The sequence below is a fragment of the Rousettus aegyptiacus genome, unplaced genomic scaffold (assembly GCF_014176215.1).
Source record: "Rousettus aegyptiacus isolate mRouAeg1 unplaced genomic scaffold, mRouAeg1.p scaffold_m13_p_6, whole genome shotgun sequence".
Classification (NCBI taxonomy): domain Eukaryota; kingdom Metazoa; phylum Chordata; class Mammalia; order Chiroptera; family Pteropodidae; genus Rousettus; species Rousettus aegyptiacus.
Genome location: NW_023416309.1, coordinates 54,918,036 through 54,930,078, shown reverse-complemented (window position 1 = coordinate 54,930,078; position 12,043 = coordinate 54,918,036). Strand labels below are relative to the sequence as shown.

Below are 12,043 nucleotides of genomic sequence, written 5' to 3'. Positions count from 1 at the left end.
GCCGTTTGGGTGGGGCAGAAGCTACTGTAGCTCGGTGTCCGGAGCTGTGGGGCTCGTGTGGACAGTCGGGCAGGCACGGCAATGTGGGCGCGCTCCCTGCCACACTCCGTGTACCACAGGGCCACTGCCACCGGCGCCTCTCACCCAGCAGCCAGTGCAGCAGGATGTTGGTCTCCCATATCATTTCATATTCCTACCATCCTTGTAAGAATGACTCTTCTGGGGATAAGAACCTCACGCCTGGTAGTCTGTGAGCATCTCGCGAAAAGGATGATGTCTCAACACCTCTCCTTCCCCAGGGCTTGGTATAGCATCAACGATAGCATCAGTAGCATCGATAAATATCCGCGGGATGACTGAGCCCAGCAAACGTACTGTGGTGAATGAAGGAAGGGGCAGGAGCGGCCAGCCCGCACGGCCAAGAGGACGCGGGTGAGCCGAGCCCCCTGGACGCTTCACGGTCATGATCGTCTGGCCCCGAAGGACGTGAGCATGAGTGCAGCACCGTCAGGGGGAGACCGGGTGGCGGCGGGAAGCTCTTCGCCCCCCAAATGCCGCGATGGTCAGAAGCAAACTTCTAGCCACGTACGAGTTCCCACGAGCCATGGCTGCTCTTGCAAGAGACAGCAAAATAACACCACCGCGGTGGCCTCAACGGAAGTCCTAAAATAGGGGGCGCTCACTTCGTAAAAGGAGGAGGAGGAAGGGAGGGAAAGCTTGTCATTTAGTCACCGTCACGTATGCTGTCAAGAGCAAAATGCCTGTCCCGGCCATGTGGGCCACCAGACAAGGGCCCTTCCAGCCAGCTTAACTGTAATTATTTGTCAGAGCGTAGCGTGTTGGAGGGGCTTTCACTTTATGTCTGCAATCGCAGAACTCAATTCTGAATTTGCCTCTTCCAGGAAAAAAAAAAAAAACATGTAGAAAGAAAAGAGTGTAACAAGCAACTTAGAGTGGGGTTGCCACCTCTAGGACCCTTCCCTCCCCGGCTCTGATGGCAGGTTTCCTGCGTCTCCCAGCAGAGGGCCACCAGGGCTCTCTGCTGTCCCAGACCTGGGGCAGGGCCAGCTGGCCTGCAGGGGGCGCCAGAGCCCGCACTTGGGACTCAGGTCTACGCCCTCCGTCTGCTCATAGCAAGTACACTACATTTTATATATAAAAAAAATTGTTTTGACTTTATATTTGAGTGTCAATGGTTGTCACATTGTTCCTCTTTCCACTGAACTCTGCACATTAACACACAAATTTTCTGAGAATCCACATTTGCCTGTGGTTTCTATGGTTAAACAACTAAATTCTGAACCCACGCCGGACAGCGAACGGGGAATGGAAGCTTTATTTCTTGACCGTAAGAAGCAGTTCTGTTCTAAGATTCAAATTCCTCATTAGACATCTGCTAAGTTTGGAAGGGACCCAGTGCTCAGTGGGAGGACTGGCCGATAAGTCAGTGGTGTCCCCACCGAGTTGTGGGCTCTTCCACCGTAGTGTCCCGCTCACGTGCTAAGGGGCCCTCATCTGCTCAGCCACACCAGCCAACATTCGTCAGACACCCGCTCAGTGGGTGCCTGGACTCCTGGCTCCGCAGCTCACGGTCACGTGGCCTCAGGAAAGGGACTTGACCTTGTAAGCCTCCGTTTCCACGTGATGAAGTGGGAACAAAAGTTGTCGGGAGAACTTTGAAAGTCACGTAGGACTCTTAGGCGTACATTTTAGCTGTTAGTTGTTTGATTACAAAGGCCTCGGGAGCACTGGGAGTTCCGAGGCTGAATAAAACACGAGTAAGCCAAGGCCCTCGGTGTGGGGGAGGGGGGGAGGGCGGCGGGGAGGAGGCGGTATTTACGCAGGTGGGGCCTACGACTGTGGCATGTGCTGCCCACGACCGGCTTGGCACGGCGCTTCGGCGGCACCTACAGGAGATGAAGGGTCGTCGACGGGGCGACTCAGGTGTCAGACCCTCCAGGTGGCACATGTGGAACTGGGCGGGGGGGGGGGGGTGGTGATTACTTTGGTGGACGGACTCTCACTTAGTAGATGTGTGACAACCCAGAATCCATGCGATTAATCTACAGGGCAAAACACAAAAGCCAGGAGGACCAGAATGTTCGCATGGCGTGACTGATGCGGACCCTTCTCTGCCGGTCCGTCTCCTTGGCCCGCTGGTGTCTTTAAGCAGACGAGGCTGGGTGACCATGGTGGCCACTGCAGACCCTCGGGCCCAGCACCCACCCATGGCTGACTGGCCGGCTTGGTTGACTAAATGAGCGTCCTCTGCCTGTCCTCACTGTTTCTAACGGGTCAAAGAATCAGGAACGACCTTGCCAGATAAGGGACCACGTCGTCTTATCCCCCAGCACAGTATGTCTCTGGTGAACGGCACACTGAGGCCCTCCGAACGTGTGTGTCTCACGCATTCTACCTACTCGAGCATTTCGTGTTGTACGTTTACTGCAGTCTTAAGCCAAATAAAACCGTTTGTACTAGGTCTGTTCCCTGAGACAAAATGTTAAAATGATTACTCACATGCCGGCCAAAAATTCAGAACTTAGGATGAATAAGTTTTTAAAAAAATTATGTGAAATCAAATGCAACAGTTTTAAGAGTACCGTTCCGTGGGGTTTCGTCATAACCGCCACCGCAGAGACAGAGCAGTTCATTCACCCGAACGGCCCCCTCCTGCCCCCTCCCACTGGGCCAGCCTTCCGTCCTACAGATTCGTTCTCCGTTTCTAAATTTTCGAGAAACGAAATCACAGAGTAGGTCCTCTTACGCGTCCAGCTCCCTTCGCTCAGCATAACGTTTTCGAGATTCTCAGAGTCCAGCGTCAACCCTTCCACTTCCTGGCCGAATGGCCTTGGGCCACCCGCTGGAAGCCCAGTCTCCCTATTTTTAGAGTCGGATGACCTTGAGACGATACTCGGTGGGGACTTGGGGAGTATGACACAGACTAAGTGTCTGCCACTTGGAGGCTGAGCAACTGCCCCAGTTTGCTCAGGATAGAGGAGTTTCCTGGGACAGGGGACTTTTCCATGATAAAATCTGCAAAGTCCCAGCAAACCAAGACAGTTGGTCGCTCTACATGATGACAGTTCAATAAATGGTAGCTGCCAAGGTCCATGGACTGCGAAGCTATCAAAACTTAAACTAGGGTCCCCCATGCATGCGGGTTCTTCCAAGGCCTAGCAATGTATTGGCGCAAGACGTGCGTTTTTGTTAAGATTCATAATAGTAAGATATGTTTGCATTCCTGCACTTAATGAGGCACCTGCCCCTCCCACCCTCCCCAACCCCAAACTGTTTAAGCTTCAGGACCTACGAAACCTGGAGCCGCCCCCTGGGAGCTGCTGCTGTTACGGCTGACGTGAGTGGCGGCCTGCCAGGCACCCTCTGTGCCGGACGGTGCTGGAAAAACCACCCGCTGACCTGTCCTCCTCCTTCTTCCTCCCTTCTGTTTGGATGTGGCTGCAGCTACGTCATGGCACCAAGGCAGAATTCAAAACGCACTGCGCCCGTCACTGTAGCAACTTTGATTAGCAGGAGGTGGAGAGCGAAGCCCCAGGCTTACCTGCCGAATCGTGCCGCAGCCTGAGTAGGGAATGGTGAATACCACCTCCCTTGACATTATCTGAGGCTCACACTGGTAGCTCCCGTCCCGGCTGGGGATGACAATGTCCCTGGCAGAATAGCCCAGCGACTGGAGGTAGCTTCTGCTCACGCTGGCTTGCATTTCATTCGGCAGACAAAGCAGCTCTGGGGCCAAGGACAGATGATGCGTCAGTCAGCAGCCCCACATGCAGGCAAGTCCCATCAAGAGCCCCTCCCGTATACAGGTGCAGAGATTGGAGTGGCCGGCAAAGGCGGCCCACACCAGGAGAGCCTCACCACAGCCTCAGCATGCCCTGTGACCCAAGTCGGGCTCACTCTCATGAGAAGCCTATGAGGACCAGGGACTTGGGGTTCCTCCGATGAAGAAATGGACGCAGAACGTGAAATGAGTGAAAGGTTTTTCCAAGTTACCATTTACCCATAAAGCAATGCTCCAATGGAATTGTGGGGATGTTGGGAAATGAGGTCCGTGAGCTACGGAGCAGGTCAACGCTTAAAATCCTGACTGAAAGAGAGAGCTTGGACATCACCGCGCCTTGTCCCTGGCCGGTCTGTCAATCAGTCCGTTTAACAGTTAGAATCATGGCCATTAGTCTCTGCTGGAATTGGCCGAGTGACCAGTTAAGTCCCTCCTCAGATAGCAGCCAAGCATGCTGGGTCTCAGGACATGGTCAGTGTCCTACACTCTGGGACGGTCACAAGGCCTCAAGCTAGTTGTCTACCTCTGCCCTCAGCACTGACATCTCTCTACATGAAGAAAGCATCATCTTGCAGCTTCTATAAGTCTCTGCCGACTGCAGTAAAGCCAATACACTGTCTGATGGCCAGCTCTGGCCCTTGACCTCCCATGACCCGTTGCCCTTGGCCCCCTTGAGCACCAGATAAGCCTTGGCGACCCGGCAAAGCTGCTAGTCTCTTGTTCCACAACCACAGAGCGGTGGAGCAGCAGAAGGCTCTCAGATCGCCCCTACTCCTGAGGCTCGCTCGTGAGGGGGACTTACTGGTGCTGTCATTGGAAGGACTGGAGTAGTAGTCGGCCTGAAATCCTCTCCTTGAGACGCTGCCGTCACTGACGAAGCGGATGGCCATGAAGTTGGAGGAGGACGTGAAGGAGCCCCTCGCTTCATCACAAACCCGGGCAATGAGCGGGGAGCTGAGGTGGGGGCCGTCGAACACTTCTATGTAATCATAGTTGCAGCCCCCTTCAAGCCTGCAGAGACGGGACACACAGTGTCGGCTTCGCTTTGAGCCAGGACTTGACGTGGGAGCTCAGATATCAGCGTGGGGTCACACCTCTGTGCGAGAAACTCTGACACTGTTATTCATAATATTAATAACATTAAGAAAATAATAGATGCTCTTAAATGGAGCACAGATTCCTCTTCCCAGGGCCTCCATACGAGGGTCTCAGTCCTGCCTTTTGGGGGCCACACACATGACAGCAACAGCCCCCCCTCCTGACAGCCCTATGCTTCATGAAAGAAAAGGATGACATCCTGCCTTAGATTGTTTTCGTCCATCGAAAAAGACCCCGGTTTCCCCTAGAATAAAATAAATATTCATGAACTCATAGTGATAAAAATCATTAGATAAATATCAGGCAAGGCAAATGACCTCTTGGAAGCTCGGTTTTCTTCTTCACGAAGGGGAGAGAATCCTTCGCATGCACAGTGAGGAGAGCTGCCAGGAAGCGCGCGTGAACTAACACGCGGAAAAGTGCTTCAGAAAATGTCACAAACGGGGGTGGCCGACGTTATTCAGGTGCTGGCTAAAGAAAACCTGCACCTTCTCCCATAGGATTTCATGAGCTCTAGAGTGCCCGAAATCCAAAATGAAATGTAATGACTACGAGATTAAAGTAATAATATATCTTTTGCAAAACCCCGAGGCAGAGACCTCCAAGGCCACCGCAAACAGAAACTGAGAAAGAAAACTGTCTTATTCAGTGATGGCTGTTAGAGAAGAAGTTATGGTACCTGCCTTCCAGGACACTAGAAAATACTGGTGCCTCTGCATGGTCACCCCCAAACCCCTGGGCTGAGCATGTATTCATGTGGCTTTGATGATGTTTTCTCTGCTTAAAACAATAATCCTCGCTCTTCACGGGATGAGGAACAGGTGACCTAATATCTGCGGCACTGGTTTCTATACCTCTGCCTGAGCCCCAGAACTCACCCTTCAAAAGAGGGAGTGGGGTTCTAAAAACTGGCCTTGTGCTTAATAGGATTCTCTGCATTCGTATTACTTCCAACAAAAATCCCTCCCCTTGGATAATGTTTTCCAAGTTTTTAAACATATTTCTCTCTTCGAACCTTCCCAGGAACCAGTGAGGGGAAGAAAGCAGGTTTTCATTTCTCTCTTTTGACCGAGGTTCGGGAAATGTAAGTGATTTCTTGTGCTTACACAGCAAGTTAGTGACCGAACTGAGACTTTAAACCTGGGCTTTCGTCCCGGCCCCACCTCCACGGGCTGCCTCTGTGCCAGATCAAAAGCTGAACTTGTAAGAAAATATGTCCCCAGGGCAAACACCTCTCCTAACATGCCAGATGCTGTTCCCTCCTAAAACATCGGCGAGGTCCCTGAGGAATTCTGCTCTGTGCCCACACTTACTGGACATCTCTGAAGAAGATGGTCACACAGTCATTGTTCTGGACTTCAATGTTCCACACGCACTGGACATTGCTCGGATAGTTCCCAGGATAGAACGGGCTGGAAAAGCGCCCCGAGGGCCGAGACAGGAAGCCTCCGCAGGGATGATCTGCTGTCGGACAATGTGGAAATGCTGAGGGTCCCCCAGAGCAGAGGGCATGTCGCCTGGGGACATTTTTAAACAATTCCCAAGACAGAAATCCAGCAGGAGGAGGCCTCGACCTGGACTGTCGCCTGAGGGTCAGTGGGAAGCCTTTCCAGGGTGGCAACACTTAGGGAAGCCGTCCCCCTCGCCTCCTTCCCTGGCGTCACCGTCGTTAAGGGAAGGGAATGGGCATTTGACAGGGAGCGCAGAACTTACCGGCTGGGCCGGTGACGGTGTGGGGAAAATCTGTTCACAAAGAGAAAAGAGAACGATCAGTTTCCCGGCATCCTTGGCCCAGTGTTGAGCGCTTGCTCGCTCCGTGCGGGAAACGTGCCAACCCAATGTCACGGCGAGATGCCGGATGCAGGCCTTGCCCCCAGGGAGCTCACGGCCTGGAGGAGGGGGCCAGGAAAGAGTGACTCTCAGCACAGTGGCTTGATGGGAGCCCAAAGCTTTGGCTCCAGACCCAGACTGAGCACATGAGCCCGCTTCTCTCGTAAGCCTCGGCGTAAGTGTTGCTTCATAGAAAACTTCCCATAATCCCCCTATCGAGTAAGAGCTGCTCACGTGGCTTCTTTGCAACCTGATCTTTCCCTTTGAGACCCTACAATTCCCTTGGAGACAACTACAATTATGCCATTAACTCTGTATTAAATATTTCATACTGTGAGCTAGCTACCTGAGAGAGGAGGTCAGTTTCTCTTTTTCATAATTTTGTAATTTTACAAACTTTCATGATGGCCATATACATAGCAAAGATCCTGAAATACTTAACAGCAGAGGAGTTAGTACGTAATAAGTAAATTCTGGGTTCCAGGCACTGTGTTAACTTGAGTCCTGTGAATCTGTTTCTGTTCTAAAATAAAAAATGAGGAGGTTTGCAAAGATTTATTTATAAAAATATTCTTCATCACAAGATTATTTATAATAATGAAGAAATGTAAATAATTGAAATGTCCAGCAATTGGGGACCAGTAAAATAATTCGTGGGTGTAGCGGCACAATGGAATATGATGAAGACATTTAAATTTATGGTAAGAGCAATTTTATAGGAGCAATGGAAAGCTACTGAACGGTATATCATCAGGTAAAATTTGCATGTAAAAGCAGGATTATTTGTGAAATTACCCAGTTATTGCCTCCCTTATTCCTCCCAAAGCTTTGAAGGCACTCCAAGAAATAAAAGCCTTTAAATCTATTCTTTGAAGTATCACTTATCATGTTTACTTAAAAGACAGGGCAGGGGGGCTCCTTCATTAAAACGAAAACCATTTAATTAGCAGGGGCGATGTGAAGCTTGCCTGTGTCCGAGGTAAATGTGGGCTGTGCGTCTGCGGGGGTGGGGGTGCAGGGGGTGGTGGGTGTACAGGTGTGTGTGCGTGTGCGTGTGCGTGTGCAGGTCGAGACAGGATGTGCACTTGAGGCAGCCACATCGTGTGGGCGGCCAGGCCCGGGGATCAGAAACTCCGGCCTGATGGGTCAGGTGGAAACACCTGAATCGCACCCTCACCGGTCGTCGGTGACGTGTGCCACAGAGATGGAAGAAAACGAAGTGATTTTAGGATTTTGCCGGATAATTTTTTTAGCTCGTGTAGTTTGATAAAGTTAAACCTTTTTCCTTCGTGCAGGACTTCTCAGAGCCCCGACCATTCCGGTTTATACTGCGGATGGCCGACGAGAGGCAGAGGGTAGCACTTCCCAACATATCTGGTACCGAATCTTTTCGTTATGACACGAAGAACACTTTGGGTATTACACCCCCCAAATGAAGGAATTCTCTCGCAGATAAACACTGGTAGGGGTTTTACGTGGCCTTGTTTCTAAAACAGTCACAATTGTCCGTGGGTCGACTGGGACAGTTATTCGCATCCGAAATGACCAGAGGACGGAAAACGCTCCACTGCACCCTCTCGGAATGAATGCCGGCAGTGGCGACGGCAGGGTCGGGGGGCTCTCCCGGCTGAACGAAGTGAGGGCCGCTCAGCCGGTCAATTTAACAAACTCCAGAGTCCCCAAAGAAACATCACCCCCAGAAGGAGCCCGTTACTCTCCTGTTTCCGGAAACGGGAGAGGGAGGAAGGGCAGAGAGGATTATTGGGTACAGGGACTCACCTGGGGCGGTGATACTGATGAGCGAGTCTGCAAGAAAGAAAAGGGAAAACGGTCAGCCTCAGCGCCCAGGAAGAAAACAAGGCAGGATCCTGAGAGAGAGATGCTGAGTGACGGGACCTTCGAGGCCCTGACAATGCTTTCTGGAGGCTGTCGGGCAGCTGAGCGCTGAATGTAAACGTCAGGGGTAGGTTTCAGGAAGTTTCTTCTCACAAACTGAATGGATAATAGGCCATGTCTGCTCTACGAGTCCCCACAGAAAGTGCTCTAGACAATCATGAAACTCAGGGACACGAATGGTTATTGGTGATACATAACAGAAAACGCCAATCTTCCAGGGGACCTCAGGGCGACAGACCCTAGTGCAATGAGGAGCCTTTACTTAAAGAACACCACAAGGAACATGAGCTCAGTCCTCAGGGCCCACCTGAGCAGATGACGCCGGCTCCTCCCCGTGGTTACGGCTGTGTGACTTACAGCCTCTGTGCGGGCAGCTCCACACTGGGACTCGTGTCTGGAGCAGCGCACATCGTCCAGGACAATCAGCCCTGAGCCCCAACCAAACCGCGCATTTCCTAGGGCCGACCTGGCCCAGCCACAGCCCAGCTGCCCACACACCACATTGGCATCATTGGTATCCTAGTCATCACACACAGTGCCCCAGGAGCCTCAGTCCCGGACCTCCACCCGGCCCTGACACCGGTCAGCACCGTTCACCAGCCTCAGGGCCACTCTTGATTCTATTCGATGTCGAGAGGGGGCTCAAGGACCCCTCCTGCCTGTCTGTCTCTGGCTCACAGACCAGAAGCCTGTCTCGGACCTAGGACCCTGCCTCGCGGCCACAATGCCCTGACCAGGAAGCCAGTCATGGCCATGCCCACAGGTCAATCGTCATCTCAGGGAAAGGAGCTCACACGTCCCTGCTGTCCAGGTCTGAGGACGCTGCAGTATCAGGAAGCACCTGAGACCCCGGGGGAGGTGATCAGGACAGCCGCCCCCCAACACGGGGCACAGCCAGGGTGCAGCCCACAGCTCCAGGCCAGGCCGACCCCGTCCCTGTTAGTGAGGCTCGGTGTCCCCCGCTTCGTCCTGTGGGCTCTGGCTGAGCTCCAGGAGGGGACAGGACATGGCCAGACAGCTACACGACAGACACTTTCACACCCTGTTCCCAACCAGGTGTCTGTGGCCTGAGACAGGAGCGAGGTCCAGCAGGACGTGTCTGGTTACAGGTCGTCTCCTGAGCAGTGGACAGGGATCCCTCCCGAGCCTATGCCCAGGGTCCGGTCACAGGGAAATACACAGTCCTCTATGTGCAACGCTCACCTGTTTTCAGAGACCCTTCCTCTGACCCCTAGCCCGGGGCCCGAAACAACTCCAGAGCGCCCCGACCACACACTCAAACACTGCCTGTTCTCAGAAGCAGAGAGAGGCCCTGGGAGGGTGGGTCAAATTACCCACCTGTTGTCCCTGGCGGTGTCGCCTCAGGTGTGGATGTGGTGGCCCAGGATTCTGCAAGTAGCACAAGAAAGAAAGCCAGCGTTAGGCATCAGCAAAAGGAGTCCCCGATGACAACGTTGGCGGGCACCGTGACGATCCCACGTGTGCCCTGCCGCTCACGACCTGTGTGTCCTGCTCCAGGCCCGGCTCAGCGAGGGTGTCTGGGAGCAACGCCCTGCAGGACGGCACCTGCTCCCCGCTCACCTCCACGCCTGGCACGTTTGTGTCGCTGCTAGAAAATCTGTTCCACCTCCCTAACTGTGCCCTAGGCTCCCTGGCAGTTCTGAGGGCTTCGCCCTGACCCCATCGCTTGGACGGAAGGTGTCAGGGGCCGTGATGGTGGTACCTCCGCCCCATCACATGCTGAGGGGACCTCAAGCCCGGGACACTGTCTTCACCACTCGGGTGCCATGTGACCGTGCAGCATCTCAGGGGCTCGTAAGCAGTGAGGTTGGCACAGTTGCCCCCTAGTCCGATATCCAGGCAGGAGAAGGTGAGGGCTACAACGTCCACCCCCCACAAAACTAAGTCAGTGCGGACTAAGACTGCGCCTCGTTCTTGGCTCATGAAGCTGCTGCTTGGACCTAGGGCCCCACTCCGGGGACAGTGGCACTATGTCCTACGATGTCAGAAGGGGGCCTGGCCACCCTGGTGGCCCCCCTGAGCAGATGACGCCGGCGTCCTCCCTGTGGTTACAGTTGTGTGAATACCAGCCTCTGTGCGGGCAGCTCCACAGGTAGGACTCGTGCCCTGAGCAGCGCACGTCGTCCAGGACAATCGGCCCTGAGCCCTGACCAAACCGTGCACTTCCTGGGGCCGCCCGGGCCCAGCCACAGCCCAGCTGCCTGCACACCACGTTGGCGTCCCTGGTGTCCCAATCATCATCACACACGGTGCCCCAGGAGCCTTGGAACAGGACCTCCACCCGGCCCTGACACCGGTCAGCACCGTTCACCAGCCTCAGGGACAAACCGGAACTGGATCCTACAAACAGACATGAAAGTTCAATCTCTATCCTGTTCTGAATGAAGAGACCCTGAGTTCAGTGAGATTCACAGTTCCTACAGGAATGACACTTCTGAGTTGGGATTCATGTTCCCCAGCAGTAGGACTTGACAGATACCTGTCCATCATTTCTTTCCCTCAAAACTTCTTTAAAGCACCCTTGAATGTGGGCGGAGCTTTGTGTGCTTTCTAATTGGTTTCCCACAATGCCCAAAATCTATCTCCTGAGCTTGGACTTGGGATGGAGGCGCCAAGAAGGGGAGCCGCAGCCTGCATCACAGTGGCCCCTGGGATCGGCCTGGCCACCGGCAGCGGTTACCAGCACACGGCGGCCCGGCCCCCACCACGCAGCCCCAGCGCTGGGGCTGTGGACACTCCGGCTTCAGCTGACTCACCCATACATGGGAGCCCCAGCCCACTCGGCCTGAGGCATGTTCTGAAGGCTCCGTTTCCACTGAGCCCCCAATCATGTCACCATCAAACCCAAAGTTTGCCGGAATCTTTACAAATAACAAACCCACTGAATACCACGAGGGTACCAGGGTTGACTGTCTCTGGCACTTACCCGTGCATGCTGTCAGCGGCAGAAAGCAAGAAAAATGATAGAGTTGGGGAAGGTCATTTGCCAGTGACACTCACTGACGAGGCTCAGTGACCTCTCAGTCTCACCAGGATTAGGCCCCTGCGAGCCTGTGAGCTGGGCTCAGCACTGACTCTGGGCACCGTGACAATCTGACATGTTTCCTCCTCTGCTAATGACTGTGTGTCATGCTCAGGCCCCCGCAGCGAGGGCGTCTGGGAGGGAGGCCCTGCAGGACGGCGCCAGCTCCCCGCTCACCTCCACGCCGGGCACGTGTGCGTCGCTGCTAAAAAACCTGACCGACACCCTCGCTGGGCCTCACGCTCCCTGGCGGGTCTGAGGGCTGTGCCCAGTCAGTGCGCCTTGGATGGAAGGCGTCAGGGGCCGTGGTGGGGGGACCGGCAGCCCATCACGTGCACAGGGGACCACGATCACTAATTGCCAGGCATCCCCCT

General features: G+C 54.0%; 1 protein-coding gene across 1 annotated transcript in view; it reads right to left on the bottom strand.

Moving 5' to 3' along the window:
• Nucleotides 1-12,043, bottom strand: part of LOC107512978 (deleted in malignant brain tumors 1 protein) — a 132,925-nt gene that overhangs the window by 97,891 nt on the left and 22,991 nt on the right. The window contains 4 exon segments of the mRNA XM_036223323.1: nucleotides 6,864-6,888; nucleotides 8,953-9,010; nucleotides 9,013-9,239; nucleotides 10,651-11,012. Of these exon segments, the coding sequence (XP_036079216.1) occupies nucleotides 6,864-6,888; nucleotides 8,953-9,010; nucleotides 9,013-9,239; nucleotides 10,651-11,012 (672 nt within the window).